Source organism: Pinus tabuliformis, chromosome 3_1 (assembly GCF_031772625.1).
Source record: "Pinus tabuliformis cultivar Carrire ecotype Pingquan chromosome 3_1, CPIR1, whole genome shotgun sequence".
NCBI lineage: Eukaryota > Viridiplantae > Streptophyta > Pinopsida > Pinales > Pinaceae > Pinus > Pinus tabuliformis.
In genome coordinates this window covers 449,959,196-449,978,909 of record NC_142301.1, presented here as the reverse complement: position 1 = coordinate 449,978,909, position 19,714 = coordinate 449,959,196, and the positions used below count along the sequence as shown (strand labels likewise).

The following is a 19,714-nucleotide window of genomic DNA, read 5'->3' as shown; positions in this document are numbered from 1 at the left end:
GACTTGAATGGGAAGGGGATTTGTTTCATTTTTTAATGAGCTTGACATAGGAAAAGAACCATGTTCACGATACCTTGTTTCATTTTTTAACGAGGTTGACATAGTAAAAGAACTATCCTCATTATCCCTTGTTTCATATTTTAACGAGCTTGACACAAGACAAGGAACTTTGCTCCATTCGCTTGTTTCATTTTTCAGGAGCTTGACACAAGACCAAGAACTCTGCTCCATGGTCCATGTTTCATTTTTTAAGGAGCTTGAAACAAGACAAGGAACTATGCTCTGACCCTTATTTCATTTTTTTAAGAAGCTTGACACAAGACAAAGAACTCTACTCCATGGTCCTTGTTTCATTTTTTAGGGAGCTTGACACAAGACAAGGAACTCTGCTCCATCCCATGATCACAGACCAAAAGAGACCATGGCTTCCAATAGGTTCTCAGTAGAAGGGAGAACAACACTCTGGAAGGGATACATGTCCAGGGATCCAAATGAAAATTTTGGCTCCAATGCCCCCAATACATGGTGTACTACATCACCTACTAGATCGTCAGTAGATGTGGGCACGGAATAGGTGACCATGTAATTAAACTGTGGCGGGGATGATACTGTTTGCACATAAGAAACATTTAGGGATGATGGTTGAGTCGGATCTGATTCAGGACCAATGAATGTAAGTTGATCAATGATCAAAATGCTTTGTTCATGTGGGAAACACATCGCTCGAAAGAGGGAAGAAACAAGGGCTCCCATGACATAGACATAGTCACAGCCAAGAAGTAGATTAAAATCTAAAGGGCCTTGGACAACCATCACGTCTATATAGACAATATTTCCTCCCAAAGTAATAGGTACTTAGGAAGGATTCCTAACAGTTGACTGGTTCCTCTATTAAAAGCTAACAAATTCTGGGTGACAGGGACAAGCTGAGGAGAACCTAAAGCTTGCCAAGTAGTTGAGGACAAGATGTTAACAGATGTTCCCTCATCTATGATTGTGCTAGGTATGGCCATATGGTAAGCCTGTACTGTAATCTAGAAAGGCACATAAGACGGAAGGCGATATCCTTCCAGACGGCTCCAATCAAAAGAAGTGACTAAATTACTTGCAGGGGGTGTCGTAGGAACGTGAGAGCTTCCCTCTTTCTCTATGGGAATAGGAGAAATGTTCTCATGCACCTCGGGAACAGGAGGATTTCCCTCCAGTTCATTCGAAACTGAAGAAACAAGAAGAACCTGAGTAGTATGAGTTTCACTCTCCACCGGAAAGTTACGGTTAACCGAAGGTGGAGTCAAGTCTACTGTTTTCTCAACCAATGGTTGGTCGAGAACAAACTCATTTTCAGAGAGAGTGGGGTTGACCAAAGATGACTTTTGATCAATCACTGGATCAACTAGTGAAGGATCAGGGGAAAGCTTTCGATAACCAGTCGGAAGACGAGGTTGAGAAACTGTAAGGTTTTCCAACTCTTTGGAAGCTTCATCCATAAGAGGACAAAGGTGAATTGGATGATTACTTTCATACAACTTAAAGGGAAATTTGACTTTTCCCTTTTTACCATGAGCTTCACTGTTACTAGTTGAGGGTTTGTCACTAGCATGATCGCCAGAGGCTGACGACAAAGGTCAATGTGAACCTGTGGACCACACTTCTAATACCTTGGTAATATTAGGACAATTCTGAAGAAGGTGGTCACCCTTACATAACATGCAAGGGGATTTTACTTTTCGAGGCTAGTTGGAAGTTTTTTCTTAGTTGCATACGTAACAATAGTTGTTTGGTTTCCCCCTTGCTTATTTTTCTTCTTCTTCTTAGCTTCCTGATTACTAAAATCTAGAATTTCACTAGGCAAAGAGGAAGAATGGGGTGAAGAAATAAACGAAGAAGGCGAGGGGTCAATTTCAGGATCAACATGATATTGATGTTGTTCGAGTGGAGGAGAACTTGGTTGAAAAGCAGTTTGGACACTCGGAATCACTGAGGTAGAAAATAACCAAACTGGCAGATCAATGGTCAACCCAGGAACGAACAACGTTGCCATATAGGGAGCACCAGTATTTCTCAAAGAAGGAAAAGGACTAGGATTCTGATTAGAGCGATTTCCTTGATTGGTAGACTCAAGAAATGTTGCCATTGGTATCAACCTAAGATCTACTAAGGAGTATTTCCACAGGTAGGATGTTGTTATGCAGTTAATTAATTTATTTTAGAATTTAAAACAAAAACTTGGCCTTTTCATGTTTTAAGATTCGAGAAAAGGATGAAAAGGTGACTCTAGTCGCTTTCGTTGGTTTAGCGAGATCGAAAGGACAAGTGCTTAATGATCTTTTCAAATTTAAAGAGTCAAAAAAGAACAAAATGACTGCTCAGGTGAATCTAGGTAAAAGGAGTACCAAGTAACCGTGAACTGCAATATACACCTCAGCAAATACATTTACCAAGGACTTGACATACATGCAGGCAATCTCCCTGAATGTTGTGTTTGGTGTATCATGTTTACAAGGCAGAAGACTTGGCTTCCTATGGATAAAGTTTTGCAACCTATGGGGGTCTCCCTTTATATTTGCGACGGTACAGGGAGCACAAGTTCGTGCTAGCGATGTATAATGTTGAAGTGAACGATAACTGATAAGTTTTAAAGACCCCTGAACAAGTCTCTAGCCTAGACCACTAAATATGGACATTAATGTTTCAAATGCTCCTTAGATTAATTAATATATTTTAGAGTTGATCTTGAAATTATGTTTCGGTTTTAAGGCTCAGCATGATGTCACCTGAACATCTAAGATGCAACTATATGAGAAAAATAAAACTTTTGTTTCTATGAAAGCTAGACTAACCAAGGGAAGAAATCTCACTCAACAATGCATCAAAAAAAATGCATCATGCAAAATTCCTTCTGTTAACTTTCACTTTCGTATTCCAAATGCAAAAAGTGAAAATGAAATCTAATCTTTCATTTCACTAAATGCAATGCTAAAAGTAAAAAAAAAAAATCACTTTTCACTATCCTAAATGCAACTTTTCAAAAGAAAAATGATTTTGACTTTACAAAGATGCACTTATATGAATTATGCTTTTCTTTTCATTTTGAATGATTTGATGCACCTAATACAATTTTTATCTTTCAATCATTGAAAAATGTGATCTATTCTCAATGATGAATCTCAAAAAATAACTTCTCAATGCAACTAATCTAATGCATTTTCACGAAAAGTAAATTTCGAAATACAAGCTAAAACAAATGCAAAATGATGTTTTCAATGATTTCTATAGAAAACAACACTCAATCAATCAGCAAAACAAACATCTCAATGACATCAACAAGCAGCAAGAAATGACCAATGACTAGAAACCCTAGAATTCAGTCAGATTTCACTTCGAAGCCAACGAGACAAATTTTGCAAATTAATCAAGGCAATCAATCAAAACATTGACAAATCCAAGCATACAGGATGGGAAAAGACCTTAGGGGCCAAGACACATTGGATTCTTAGGAAGAAACCTCAAAAATTCTCACATTCAAGGATCATCGCTACTTTATATACCCAAACCCACGATTATCACTGCTTTGCATAGGCAAACCCGCGATGGCATCACTACTTTGAATAACAAAAGTAGTGATGATTTTAGCGCGACCAAAAAATTAAGAATTTTTATTTCTTTTTATCGCGACTGTAAACGTAAAAATCACGATCATTGCGACTGTTAAGGTAAAAACTGCGATGCCATCGCGACTGTAAACGTAAAAATCACGATCATCGCGACTGTTAAGGTAAAAACTGCGATGCCATCGCGACTGTTAAGGCTAAACCTGCTATGGGCGAGGAATATGGGAAAAAAATAAAAAATTCCAAGAAACAATCCAGACTTAGCACTCTAAGGCAATAACCAGTGATGGTATAAACCCAGACTAATGCAGATAAGCCGAAAATTCGATGGTTGTTCAAACTAGTCAAAAGATCAGGATGAAGGATTAGATGGAAAGGATCATAGTCTCCCTAGCGGAGTCACCATTTTGTTGACAAGGTTAATCCTCTCTGTGGACAGAGACGATCCCTCTAGCCCAATGAGTGGGTCTAGCAACTGAAGTGACAATCAACTAGACATCTTCCTAGGTTATAATTGAAAATTAGAATGAAAGAGATGACCTACCTCGTTCTGATGTTATTCTGATTTCCTTTGTTGAGGGCCTCAAACCGCTTGTGTCACAGACTTATTCTTACTTCTCTTAGCACTTATGTACCTGCACAAGTGATCAAGAGACAACAAAGCATGCCAAAAGCAATAGAAAATCCAATAACAACCTACTTAACTGATCAAGGAATGCCAAGCTAATACATACATGAAGATATATATTTTAGGAAGATGAACCAACAGTTGTATATTATTTAAGGAATAAAGGGAAGCTTACAACCATAGCCTTGATGTTGAAAGGCTCTCCTTGAGTGGTAATCCAAGTCCAAACCAAGAAACTTTCCAAGCACTCCTTCTCCAAGTCAAATGAATAGTCCTTAGGCACAATCTCAGCATAAGGGTGAAAATGGACATAGACCAACCAGCCTCTAACCTGACCAACCATTTGGGAATGGGAGAGGAGTAATTTATAAGCTAGGAGAGGGAGTTAGTACTCCTCCTAAGATATGATTAGGGAATGGGAGAGGAGTAATTTATAAGCTAGGAGAGGGAGTTAGTACTCCTCCTAAGATATGATTAGGCTGATATCTCAAGGAGGTAGCTCATAGGGATAAGACAAAGAGGTCAAGTTAGGAGGATTCAACCTCATCTATCCGAAACTACCTCCAGCTTGCCGCTCTGGAAGCTTCTAGATCACGATGCTTCTCATCTGCTTTGGGAAAATTACCTTTTTGGGATCATTGCGGGTATGCAAGGGAACAAAGCGTTGCCATCGCGAGTCAAACACGATACAACAAGCGACCATCGCGGTTTTGAGCCTCATAAGAGCAATGATTCTCAAATTAGGGTTTAAGAGCCATTTCCTTCAAGGGATTCTCAAGGCATTTTCCAATCAATGTCTTAGGGAGGATATGAACTGTATATATGAATGAATACACTGGATTATGGTCATGTTTTGGGCACTTCGGGGTATGTCATGGGGAAGTGCATGAGGCGTGAAAAAATACTGTGTAACAATTCTACATAAAAATGAGTAGGTAAAAGAATATTTTGATGCATTTTGCTAGGGTTTTTGCAACAATTTTTTTAATACACTATTTTCTGTTACAGCTATGATTTCTCAATTAGGTGAAGGAACTCTTTTGGACTCTTCCTTCTGGCTGATTATGACTAGTTTAATTGAGAGGTTATTCATGGAGGGGTGTAATTCTCTCCTACAATAAGGTTGTTATTAGTGCCCAATGACATAACGCAGGTGGATTAGGAGCCTCTTCAGGGAACGACAATAATCAAGAAGGCCATATTCTTGGAGCACAATGGAAATCTTGTCTTAAGGGGAGTTTTTTTCCCAAAGAAACAGTAAACCCAAAACATGTGATACAAGCCAACAAATTATAGGGTCATCATCTGCGTATGAAGGATCATGCCCTCATATACAAATTTATAGGTATTTGGCCAACTGAGAGGGATTTGGTGAAGTGGATTCAAACTAAATGGCAACCCAAGGTCCAAATTGACCAGAAATTAGGGGCCAAAGGGTCCTTTACAATGAACTTCTCTAATTTAGAAGACAAGACTAGGTTTTTGAAAAATAGACCTTATTTCTTCGACAATGCTAGCTTGTTTATGAGATTCTAGGAATAATGTTATAACCCAAAGAAGGAACAATTTCTAACAACACTAGTATGGGTGCATCTCTTCTCATTATTGGTGGATTTTTGCAACCTTAATATTCTAGAAGGAATTGGTGATTCCAGAGACTACAAAGGGAGGATGATATACCCCATACACTAGAATTTTCATATATATGAACATTTCCTAACCCCTCCCAAAATCAATATAATTTTCCTATCATGATGAAGTTTGGACATGTTCCATTTAAGTGTTGGCATTGCCATGAACATGGCCACCTATTTAGAGATTGTCCACTTAGGAAAGCGGAAATGCAAGAGGAAATCTCACAAGGAAATACAAATGGATTCCAGAAAGTGTTTAATCAACGGAGAAATCCCAAACAACAACCACCCCAATCAGAGTCAAAAAGTATTTGAGTGGAAAACACCTTTCGAGTGCTTACGAATGAGGAGGAGAATATTGAATTACTAGAATACCTTATGGTTGTAGAGGCAATGGGGGAGGCTCCCTAGGGGAAATCCACCCCCAAGAGGAAAGCCCTTGAAACCCCAACTAAAATCCTAGAGAGGAGGGAGCTACCTGTGATTGAAGAGGTTAAGATGGCAGAAGAAGAGACATAAGAAACCCTAAGCTCATAAAAGTGAATCGTGATGAAGTTAATCCAAGAATGGGTGCACCTAGAACTGAAATCCATCCTAGAAGACTAGAAGAAGTTGTATTACTAGATGTATTTTCGATGGTAGAATTGAGGAATGGCAAGAGATGGGGAGAATAATGTGATAGGTGTGGAGATGGGAGCCTAATCCCATAAAGACAAAGATAAGGAACAAATAACTAGAGAAAGTAGGAGAAAGGAAAAAGAACTACGAGAGAAGCAATTCAAAATGTGGGAGATTATCTAGTGAAATCAGGGAAAGTGGTTGTGCTTCCAAAGATTCTCTCCTTCCCTCATAATTATACTCAATGAAGATAATCATTGGGAACATACACATATTCAATAGTCGAGGTAAGTAGAGGCACCTCGGGGAGAGAATAAGTGAGGAAAAACAAGTAATTGTCATGCTACAAGAGACAAAAGTATCCAAGGAGAGGGTTTAAGACATCGTGGAATGATGTTGGATGGTATGTGAGACAACGACTCTAGATGCAAGAGGGAGTGATATGGGACTTGCAATACTCTAGGAATCACTTGAGGTTTCTTTCTAAGATTAGCTTGCCTTCCCACACATGCTATTGGGAATATTTTGCTATGTAGGCACCAAGGAATCAATGTGCTTATTGGTAGTGTATGGATTGCATCTCCCAATTGAGAAGGTGGCCTTTTCCTAATTGTGTGCTATAAGAGAGGACCACCAAGATGAATTTTGGATTGTTGGTAGAGTCTTAAATCTTACAAAATCCTTAGAGGAGAAGAAAGGTGGCATAAGGAGGCTTGAACCTAAAGCTAATCACTTTGGGGATCTTCTTTAGGATGTGAGGGTGGCTGATATTGATACAATTAATGACATATTTACATGGAATAATTGGAGAGGTGGAAAACATCATGCGGCTAGTTGATTAAATCAAATCCTGATATAAGAATATCTATTGGGACAAGACATATTTGCATAAGCGATTATACTACCTTGTTTAGGATAAGATAATTAGCTAATTCATTTGGAATTGGACTTGAAAGTTGCTTCGCAGAATCACCCCTTCAATTTTGAGAGCTTATGGCTTCAAAACCCTAATTTATTGACGAAGGCCAAGACTTGGTGGGAGGAAATAAATGTCTAAGGAAGAAATTGCATGCATTCGTTCCAGCTGAAAATGAAGGAAATAAAAAAATATAAAATCAAAGACTAGAAGGAAAAGGAGTTTGGCCATATATCCATTGACAAATAAGTTCTAGAGGCACACATGCAAGGGATTCAACAAAAAAGTATTATGGAAGAGTTCTTAGTTGATTCAATCAAAGAGGATGGTCAACTTATTAATATAATAGAGTAGAGAGAGAAATAAGAGGAAATTCCTTGGAAACAAAAATCCCAGATATAATGGCTAAAAGAGGGAGAGTTGAATACAAAGTTTTTTCATAAAGAAATGATTAAACATTGCCACCATAACAGGATCTTCTCCCTTAATGCTAGGGATGGCCAAAGACTATTACAGCATGAAGAGATAGAGCTGGAGCTAGTAGCATACTATCAAAACATGCTTATTGAACTAGAGCATAACAAACAAGAAGCAATAAGTCACGTCATTGATCACATTACACACCTCATTCACCTTGACCAAAATGAGGCCCTAATGGGAGGAATTTATTTCGTAGAAGTGGAGGAAGTGGTAATGGAAATGCCTAGAAAAAAAGCTCCAACTTTGGATGGCTTCACCATTTACTTCTTCAAATCACGCTGGCCCTTCATTGGATCTAAGGTTCACGCCTTGGAAGAGGAATCTAAAAGCTCTCAAAAGGCATGGATAGGTTTAAATGCTTTTATTAGTTTAGTTCCTAAAACTAGAAAATCTGAATATCCAAGTGGTTTCGACCTATATCTCTATGTAATGTGATATATAAAATTAATTTCCCTATAATTGTGAACCAACTCAAACCCCTGCTTAAAAATATCATCCCTCCCGAGCATATTGGCTTTGTGAAAGGTTGTCAGACCTTGGATGGGATAGTGGGCAATCCATGAAGTCATTCATTCCCCTAAGAAATTCAAAAATCATGTCATGGCCATTAAATTTGATCTTTCTATAGCATTTGACAAGATTAACTAGGATTATATTATCTAGGTCCTTCACGCTTTTGGTTTCTCCCCTTAGTGGATATTTTTGGTTAGGTCCCTTGTCTCAGCCCCATCTTTTTCCCTTCTCATAAATGGTTCCCCTACTATGACCTTCAATCCTTCCCATGGTAGGATAAGATAGGATGACCCCCTTTCTCCCTTACTTTTCATTTTGGCTGGTGCAAGTTTGGGTTGATATATTAAAGTTACTTGTGGTCATGGTATCAGTAAGGGAATATGCCTCTTTGGGAATGATTTTCCTATCACTCATCAATAGTTTTTTAATGACATAATGCTCTTTTTTCATCATTCTCTTTGTAAATCAGGAGTCTTAAAAAATATTATGTTAGACTTTATGGTAGTTTATGGCACTATGATTAATGCTAAAAAATCTAACATTTATTCTTCAACATTAGTGCCCTGGTCCAACACCATCTGGCCCATCTTTTGGAATTTCAGATTGGCAGTCTTCCATCCAAATACCTGGGGATCCCATTAGTGACAAACTCCTTGAGAGCATCAAGCTAGCAAGAAATTCTATAAAGGATTACTAATAAGTTAAATAGTTTAGCATTATGATCCTTGAACTTGGAAGGAAAATTGGTGCTACTAAGATCGGTTGTTCAAGTCTTACCAATATACCAACTATTGGTATTAGCGGCCCCAACATCATCTATATGGATATCATTACCCAATTTGGAACTTTCTATGGCAATGCACTAATAAAGCCAAGAAATTGGTGCTTTTCACATGGGATAAATTATGCATCCCAAAGCTAGTGGGGGGGTAGGAATGAGAGATCCAAAGACTCTAAACAAAGTAATGGGGGTAAAATTGTGGTGGATTTGGCTTCAAGGAGGGGAGGAACTATAGAAACAAATCTTGGACAAAAATTATAGAAATTCCTCTTCCCAATCTTATGGGTTCTTCAATTAGGAATTTGGCACAAGAAAACATAAGTATAGTGCAAGACCGTAATCCACACAGATCACCAGCCATTATAGTACTTATAGGCCCATAGTAAGCTACAATAGACTAAGCATTACAAGTGGATGGGGTTTTTACAATAGTTTCATTTGATAATCAAGTACAAGAAGGGCATCACAAACAAGTTGGATGACATGCTTTCAAGGCCACCCACACCAAATATCAGAACTTTGGGGACTCTTATGCACATGGAGTCATTTACCCATGATGCATACATAGCGTATTCAGAGGACGAGGACTTCAAGAAGGTGTTTCAATAGTTGCAGGGTCAAATTCATGTGCACGATGGCACCAACATTGTTGACTACCATCTCTAGGATGGGTTACTCTATAGGTTGGATAAGCGATGTGTTCGTAAAGGTGAGTGATTTCAAATTATTAGAGAGGCTCACACTTCCAAGGTTGCATGGAACTTTTATGTAGGGAAGACCATGGCCAACTAGCATAGGTATGTGTATTGGCCCAAGATACAAGAGCAGGTAGCTAGGTTCATAAGAGGAAGCATGCTTTGTTGTACCAGCAAGCCTAGCAACAGGAAACAGGGCCTATATCATCCCTTACCTGTACGCACTCGCCCTTGGGGAAAAAATTTCCATGGACTTTGTGGGAGGTTTACCAACAACTAGGAAGGGACATGACTTCATGTTCATGGTAGTTGACATGTTTAACAAGATGTGTGTTATAATGCCCTGTAAAAAGACAATTAGTGGGAAATAAGTAGTAAAGTTATTCTTTATATAGGTCTGGGTGCACTTTGGGATACTAGGGAGCATCATTTCAATAGGGATACAATATTTTTTAGTGCATTTTGGACTACATTGTGGGAGAAGATGGATACGAAGTTGAAGAGATCTACAACATTCCATCTATAGATGGATCAGAAGAGAAAAATAGTTAACAAGACCTTGGTGCAACTTATGAGGGGATACAACCAAAAGTATCCGAAGACCTAGGATGAAAATGTGGTTTATATACAACATTCTTACAACAGAGCAATCCATACTTCTATAGGAAATTCCCCATTTGAAACACGTTTTGTATATTTGTCACCTTCACCTTTAGGCATTGCATATGGTAACAAGGAGGAGTGATGAAAGATATTATAGGAGATGCCTTGAGGGGTGAAAAGTTTGTAGAAATATCAGGCAGATCCATCTACAGGTACAAGATACATTGTGAAAGTCACAGGAGAAATATAAGGCCAGGCATGATCAAAATAGAATAGAGAAATCATTCAAGGTGGGAGACAAAGTATGGCTACACTTGAACAAGGAGAGGCTATAGGTAAGAAAATTAAGGCTCTGAGGTATAGTCCCTTTGAGATACTAGAAAAGGTGGGCGATAATGTCTATCGACTTAGTTTACTACCATATATGTGCATTTACTCAGTTGTGAATGTAGAGAATTTGAAGTTAGATCGGGAAGAGAAATATGTCCTACCATCTGTGGAGGATTTTGAACCAGATGCTTACGTAGAGTTGATAAAAGATACAATTTTGCATAAGAGGTCCAAAACTACAAGACAGGGGCAGCATGGCCTTTGGTAGATTGGGTTGAAAGGACAATTTCTAGGAAAATCTAAATGGTACACCAAAGAGAATGTGGAAGAAAATTTTCATCACCTCATTCAATAAAATATTTTAGGGCCCAAAAGCCTCCCAAAAAGGAGAGGTGTGATCCAGATTGGATCATTATATTTTTTTTCATCCATCTTGATGCTTTCAGAGTGGAAAAGTGGAAGAATAAGCTCACGGGACTGTTTTTACTGGCGGGACCCAATTTGGCAAAATAGGCTCTAAAACCTTATAGGAGTGTTTTGAGGCATCAAACGACATTTTTTGGGGGTAATTTTTTTTTTCTTTAGCATCAAAACTTTTCATGTTATTAGAGACACAAAGATCTTTCTAATGACGCAAGAATCACATCAATAAGAGTCCGTATGTGAAATTTATGCCATTCAGAAGTTGATCTTCTTGTTTTCACCACCATAATTCGAGAGGCTGCCACGTCATCCCCATTATTCATGGAAAACGAGTTATCCACATGATTATGATGTAAAATACTCTAGAAGAGTCCATATTGTAACTTTGTTTAAGAGTTGAGGTAGTCAAACCCGACCACTAGTAGGCTATCAGGCTGTGTTATAACCAAGCCACTAGGAGGAAAAGGGATTCCATTCCTTCGAGTGAATTTGTTCCATAGATGAGAAAAAATAGCCAAGAGGATAAGAGGTAGAGCACACAGAGAGGATTTGTGCATTTTAGCAGCCCACGGGCCACAGACCATACTTCTTTATACTCACAGCCATATTTCTAGACAAAGAAAGAGAGCGGAGCAACCTCACCTTCCAGCTAGGTTTTTCTCCCGAAAGGGTTTCCTAGAGGAAATCTTGTGCCTAATGTGTGTGTGGGCTTTTATTTTTTTGTTTTCTATTTTCTGTATAAGTTTTATTTGCATGCATGCATTATTTATAGTAAAATCTACAGATCTAGAAATCTAAGAAAATTGCAATAGTGTAGAATTTCATAGTTTTTGATATAATATTATTAGATATGTTGTGACAAACCGTCAAGTGGAATATCCATGGTAGTTTACGGATCAAAACCTGGTGGCTAGAGCTTCTCATCTCTCCTATTTAGGTATTGATCCTCTCCATCAATTACATTATAACTTCACATTCAAGGAGGACAATCAATAAAACAACTGAATTTCTAGCTAATATGGGATGCCAAGATAAAGACATATATTTAAACGCAAATAGGCCTATGGAAGAATAATTAAGTTGGATCGAATCTCTACAATCCATCCTTTTTTTTTTTTTTTTAACGAAATCGGGTGTTATTTATATTTCAAAAAAGAAAAGGAGGCAAAGCTCCAGGAGTACAGACTTAGAGCTTGAATGGAATGGTTGCTCTTTGATGATTTTGTTACAGTGTGCTAATCTCTGGAGGTTTTTAACCTGAGGATGATTGTTACAAGTATAGATCCGGAAAAATTGGAAGAGGAGAAAGTCGGCTTTGCAAAACATCTTAATCTGAATTTAAAGGCCGATCCGTCGCGCGCAAGTATCCTCTGGCAGCTTGGAAAGCCTGTGGCAGTTCACTCTTGAAATGATAAGAGTCTCCAGCATATAGTTTTCCATGGAAATGTGGATATGAAAGCGGTAGATTTGAAGGGCGATAGGACCAACGGCGAACAACACCTGAGTCCAGGTCATTGCAGCCAACAATTGAAATGGATAAGGATCAGAAGCACGCAGTGAGACTTCTCGGGATTCGTTAGAGAGAACATGAATCAAAAGGCAAGAGGAAACGAGAGGACAAGGGAACAAAAACATATAGCTATGAACAGGGGGCTCCTTAAAAGGTCAAACAGAAGATGATCTTAAAAGGAAGAGCATTAGTCAAAAAGAGGATCAGGTTAGATATTGAAATGAAACTTTGTTGTTGCAGAGAAAATTCCCTTTGGCTTTGGAGCAAGCTTGACTGGCGAACTTGTTTGCTTCTCGATTTAAAGTGCATAGGACATGAAAGAGTTTAATCTCCCCAAATTGGCTAATCATGCTTTGACATCTACTGATGATTCGCTGACTATGAATATTTGAAGGCAACCTCTTGCTAATAATGAGACTGATGATGATAGCGGAGTCCCCAAAGATCCAAGCTTTCTTAATGCCAAGGTTTTGAAGTTGGAGCAGGCTTTGATAGAGAGCCAAGGCCTTAGCTCTATTATTGGAGAGGTTTCCCAGATCCCACTCAAAAGAAATGAGGGGTTCTCCTTTAGGCACATAGATGATTCCCCCTGCTCCCGCAGCTCCCGGATTAGACTTGGATGCGCCATCGAAGAAGATGATATGAGTGTTGCTGTTGGAGATCCATTCAGTGAATTCACCCTGCTTTAGTCTTATTTTCCAATTATGACCAGAGGTATTGGAGTAGCTATTGTAATTGAATGCTGGAGATAGGTTGCTACACTTATCTATCAAGTTCTTGATGAAATCTCTCTCTGCGCTGCAGAAGCTAGCCATGTCGATTTTCTTAGAATTCTTGGCAGCTATGGATTCTATAGCCAGACTTTTGGCTTTATTGCAAAGAAGTCTGGTTAAGGTCTCCTGGCCTCTGAAAGCTTTGCAGTTTCTTGCGATCCAAAGTTTCCATAAGAGAGCGTAAGGGAGGGCGTCCCATACCCTCTTGACAATGCTATTTTTCTTATTTGGCCATGGATAACTTTTCTTCCAGATGCTTAGGGCTTCGCCAATGGACTGTTGAGGATTCCATGTGAGAGGGATACAGGGGACTATACCTTTCCAACAAGAAATAGTGAAAGGGCATGAAAAAAAAAGATGTTGCATAGTCTCTTCAGCTTCAAGACAGTTCGGACATTGAGAAGGGCCCAAGATGCCTCTCTTTTGCAGGTTTTCAAAGGTGAGAGTCTTCCCTTTTAAAAGGGTCCAAATGAAGAATTTAACCTTGGGAATGGCTTCAACTTTCCATGTTTCTTTCCAATACGTCCATGGGGAAGAGGGGAGATCCCTATTGCACAGAAAATTATAACCTGCCTGAATTGTATAGCTTGAGCCCATGGGATCCCAGCGGTGACCGTCAATTCCATTTTTAGATAGAGGTGCGATGCCGTGAAGATGGTTCTGGAGGTTATTAAAGGAATCTTTGAGTTGATCAGGGATAGGAGGGAAGCTCCAACCTATCCATGCCTGCGTTTTTGCATCCCAATGAGATATTTGATTTAAGTAGTATAGTCCCCTGCTTTGGAAGTAGCGAATGATTGGTTCCATGCCTGTGTAGCTGCTGATGGGTTTATTTCCCATAATCTTATCGGTTGCAATGCTGACTTTGTTCCCACTAGTGGGAACTATTGAGACATTTTGAGCCATAAAAGAAATGGTTTTTTTACAAAGTCTCCATATACCTGTGCTGTTCCTTTCCGGGATTTCACTAACTAATACTTGTTGCCTTGGAGCATTAAGTTATTTGACCTCAATGACTCTTTTCCACCATGTTGGCTGCTCCTATAACAGTCTCTAGATAAGCTTTCCACCAAAAGCTAAGTTAGTGAACAAGGGAGATCTGATTCCAAGCCCGCCTTTTTCCTTGTTCTGAATAACTTGTTTCCAGCTGACCAGGTTAAATTTTTTCTGATCGTTCTTTCCTCCCTACCATAAGAAATATCTAAGAATACTTTCCATTTTGTGATGAAAAGAAGTGGGCGCCTGAGCTAAGGAGAACTGATATAAAGGAAGTGAAGACAACCCAGAATTAAGGAGAACCATTCGGCCGGCTGGGTTGAGCCAGAAGGATCCCCAATTGTGGATTTTTTTTTTTTTTAATTTATCAAGAATTTTGTCCTAGGTTTCGGCTCTAGCACGACGCATGCTTACTGGCATACCCAAGTAGCTGAAGTGGTCCCGTTTTAGCTTGCATGGCGCCCCAAAGATGATGGATAGATTTTGAAGAGATTGGCTGAAGAATTCCAACCGTAGATGTAGCTCTTGAGATGGTTAATCATTCCTCCAGAATATCTCATATACTTGTCAAGAAGGAGCTTGAATCTTCGGGCAATTATGATAGAAGCTCCTCCAATCAACAAGGTATCATCAGCAAATTGAGAGTGGTTGATATTTTCCACTCCGTCTTCAAATTTGATTCTGGTGATGAGGCCTGCTTGTCTCTTATGGTCCAGGAAACAGCTGAAAGATTCATCCATTAAAATGAATAAGAAGGGAGAGAGAGGGAAACCTTGCCTCAATCCTCTTGAGGATTGGAAAGCAGGCCCGGGTCTTCCATTGATGAGAGGGGCAATCCAAGGTCCAGATATGCAAGTTTTTATGAGGTTAATGAAGGAGGAAGAGAAGCCCATTTCTTGAAGAGTAGCAAGGAGAAAGGAGTGTCGAATTCTGTCAAAGGCATTAGCCAAGTCTAGTTTCAAAATGAAGCCCTTTTCTTTTCTAGAGAGACTTGAGTGAATGGCTTCCTGGACAAGTAAGATAGAGTCAGAAATATATCTATTGGCCATAAAACCGCCTTTATTTTCAGAAAAAAGCTTGGCAAGAGAGGCTTTAAGCGAGAAGCAAGGATCTTCATGAAAATTTTATATGAAGAGTTGCATAATGAAATAGGACAGAAGCGGGAGAAGGTAGAGGGGCGACTCTCTTTAGGGATGAGAGAAAGATGGGTTGAGTTTGTGAAGCCTCCCATTTTATTTTTCCTTTGTATCCATTTTTAATACTTGATGAGGTCCTTTTTGATGGTTTTCCAGAATTCCCTGTAAAAGCAGATTGGGAAACCATCCGGGCCTGAAGCTTTGTCAGGCTGGAGGCACCAGATTGCTCCCAAGATTTCTTCCTCTTTAATTTCTTCATTCAGTCTTTCATTGGCTTCAGCTGATATTTTATTTGGCATATGCTGTAAGAAATCAGTGTAATTCTCCTCTTCCCCTTTTTCTGTCAGGAGCTCTCTAAAGTGAGCTGTAGCTGCGTTTTTAATGGAGGCTTGATCATTATGCTGGTTGCTTGCACTATCCATAATAGCTGTTATGTAATTCTGAATTTGTCTGATAGTTGCTTGCTTGTGGAAGAAGGATGTATTCCTATCCCCGCTTTTCAGCCAAACCTGTCTTGATTTTATGCGCCATTTTTCTTCCTCTTCTCTTTTGATGCTGTAGAGATGACTGTAGAGATACTCTTCTTGAATTTTACTTGCTTGAGTGTATTCTTGGTTTTCCATAACATGGTGTAAATTTTCAATTTTAGCCTTAACTTCCAACTTTTGTGCTTCTGGTTCTTTATATTGGGATTTTGCCCAGTTCTTGAGAGCGAGCCTGACATTTTTCAATTTACTTTCCCATATATAGCTGGGTGAGCCTTCTATATGCTGGCACCAAGTATGCTGGACTAGAGATTTAACAGCCGGATTATGATTCCATAAGGGACTATATTTAAAAGGGATAGCACCCGGGGGACGGTGCGATTCAAAAACTAAAATAGTGGGATAATGATCTGATATAGTGAAGGAGAGAATAGAAGCATGGACTGGAGCAAAAGATGAGAGAAAAGAAACATTTACCAATATTCGATCCAGCCTTTCCATTATATTATTTTTTCCAAGCCTGCGGTTGCTCCAGGTAAACTTTCTGTTCTTTGGGACAATATCTACAAGATCTGCGAGCTGCATAACGTGCTCCAGCTGAATTCTGAAGGGGTCAGGGTTGAAGCAGCCACCACGCTATTCATTAGCGTGGAGGATAAGGTTTAAGTCACCGCCAACGATAATATTGTTGTTCTCTTCATCTGCAATGATGTTGCTGAGAAAAGACTAGCAAGCCTCCTTATCTCTGTAATGAATCGGGACGTAGACATTGAAAATGATTAGCTGATAACTGCTCATCTTATTCTGCAAAGTAGTCTTTATCCAATGACGTTCCACTGTTTCTGCTATCTTGATCCAATTGTCTTGGAGCCAGAGAGTGGCGATTCCCCCTGAGGCCCCTCTAGATTCGCATACACTTCCTTGATAAAATTTGTGCTTCTCAATAACTTGATTCATCTCTGCCTATCCCAGCTTTGTTTCTTGGAGTAGAACTATCTCAGGTCTTTCTTGCTTTAAGAGGTCTTTTAAGGCGTTTATTTTAGAGGGGTGCCCCAATCCCTTGCTGTTCCAGGAAAGCGTTTTCATCATTTCAAAGGAGTGCGAGGAGGTGCTCTTCCTCCAAGATCTTTGTTTGTTGAGTCCTTGTTTACCTGTCCTTGTATATAGGACTCTATAGGATTCTGCAGACCCAAAGCTATGTCTTTTTGTGCATTTTCGTCTCTATTTTGTTTAGTCGATTTTCGTCCAGGCTTCTTTTGGTTTTCAGGAATGGATCCATGGTCTTTGGAGCTGCTTCTAGTGGTTCTGGGAGGAGGGGGATCAGAAGGGAGGGAAGAGGAAATGGACAAGGAGAGGGAAGGCTCTGAAGGAGATTGAATCTTAGGGGAAGGGGGATCCTCTGGTTGGGAAAGGAGGTGAAAGGGATTGGAAGAAGGAGAGGAGGAGAGGGGATCATGCCGGCTAAGAAGGGGTGGAAGGGAAGATGAGGGGGGTGGAGAAGGGGGGGAGGGGTTGGAAGGGGGAGTGGGAAGGGGATGCAAGGAGAGCCCAGCATCAAGAGGAGGGATGGGGTTAAGGGTTGTCTTTTTTTTTTTTTTTTAACTGCTTCCCATTGTTCTTCCTGTGGAGAACTGTCAACATTAAGAAGTTTAGGACAACGATTTGTAAAGTGGCCATATTCGTGACATACCTTACACTTGAAGGGAATCTGCTCATAGTCGAGCTGCTGAATGTGAGTCCAATCATCCACTTTCAGCTTGATGGCTTCTGGCAAGCCTTTCCCCAAATCAACTTCAACGCAAATGCAAGCACATGCCTGCATGTTATCTTTAGGTTCGCTCCGGTCAATATATTTCCCTACAGCATTCCCTATGGCGCGCACTGACTCATCTCCCCAGCAGTGCAGGGGGAGATGTGGAAGGCGGACTCAAACAGGCACTACGTTAGGGATATCCAGCTCCGGATCAAAATCTGGAGTCCACTTGTTGAGGTACAATCCTCTGGAGTCCATGAAATAAGGGCCATTTCGAAATATTAAATCCTTATCTTCCTTGGTTTCGAAATGGAAAGTAAAATATCCTTTTCCACAAAATCTGATAGAGATTTTCCCTTGAGTTTTGTCTGACCAGTTCCTTTCTACCCACCTTTGGACAATTTTAGGAGAGGGCCATAGGCCTGTAAATTGCCCAATAAGACCTCTTTCAGCTAAGGCAAGCGCAGCTAGACGAGGCAAGGTTGGAGGCAAAGAGACTTCCTGCAACCCTTCCAATTTTTTAACAAACTTCGATACAGAGGGGCGATTTCACTGAGGCGGAAGAGAACACACCAGATCGGAGAAGGCTTGTTGAAAGGCATCCTACGGTGGCGCCTCCGGAGGGGCCATAGTAGTCCAGGAGCAGACTCAAGGACCAGCGAAAGAGGCAGCCTATAGCAAAAGAAAAAAAGCCCAACAGCATAAAACTGCCAGCGGGAGCCAACAAAAGGGCACATAACTGAAGGAAGGAGGGCGTAGGGGCATCGGATGCCCAGTAGCAGAGTTTCCAGGCGGGATCGAGCTAAAACTCAGGGCCAAAGGGAGGGAGTAGAGGCACCAGCGCGCAGGAAGGAAAATCAGTCATGGTGTTACCACTTCTGATGCGACACAAATTGTTGTCAACCCAACATGAATCTCTACAATCCATCCTAGATGATGATAGAGACTCCCTAATGGGGGTGGATAACATGGTATGTGGAAGGCTTGGGGGGTGACCTGACCACCTCATCGACGAGAGGATCATTAATGAAAGGGGTGGTGTGGCCAACCCCTTGCATGCACAAGCATGTGAACCAACTACATGTAATTAAACATGGTACCATCAATTCTATTTTTTGTTTGAGCACAACAGATGGAGCTCAGAGCGAAAGGGGACAAATCCCGAATCCCTGCCACAAGAAGGAACACTCAAGGAAATTACTAATGGGGTGGAAACAATCTTGTAATTCTTGCAGTTCACAATGGTGAATTATACTTTGTTTCCATCTAGTTTGAGTGTGGGTGAACATGCCTTTAGCTATGTGGAATTATTTGTCTACTTGGGTGTAGAACTAACTTTTGGGTAGTGGAAAATAGGGGGTTTGGAGTTGAAGTGGAGAGTTGATGGTCTTGGAGAAGTGGGTCATTGGTAGGGAAGTGGTTCTCAAGCCAATGGGTCATTGATGCATCCTTCATTTTTTCAACATTCAAGTTTTGATTCATTAGTGGTCACCGTGACAAGGGTAATTCTATTTTCCCTCACCTACATTGTTAATTTATATGGTATTAAGTTGGTTGGTCTCTGTTGTCTGGGTATTACTCTTCTAGTGTGGTTTTGGTCCCCAGGGGAACAATTTCAAACCAACAATTTGTTATTACCTCTAGTTTGTAGAATATCCTCCATTCCTTTATTTTCCAATTATCAAATCTTGTGCTGATGTTCTGGAAATTGTCTAGTGCATTCCCTCTACTGGCTTGACTTAGTTTTTCCTTTCTTCCATCTCCCTACCATTGGTAATCTCTAAATTCCTAGAGTGTGACCCTTCTGCGTAATATGTCGTGACAACGTA

The 19,714-nt window shown here is 40.1% G+C and overlaps 1 protein-coding gene across 1 annotated transcript; it reads right to left on the bottom strand.

Annotated features, from left to right (window-relative positions):
* Positions 1–15,766: 15,766 nt before the first annotated feature.
* On the bottom strand, positions 15,767–17,954 carry LOC149187694 (uncharacterized). Its single transcript, XM_089409734.1, has 2 exons — positions 17,823–17,954; positions 15,767–16,768 (listed from the first exon to the last, which is right to left on the bottom strand). The coding sequence occupies exons 1-2, from the start codon at positions 17,952–17,954 to the stop codon at positions 15,767–15,769; spliced, it is 1,134 nt and encodes a 377-aa protein (XP_089265860.1).
* Between the last annotated feature and the right edge of the window lie 1,760 nt (positions 17,955–19,714).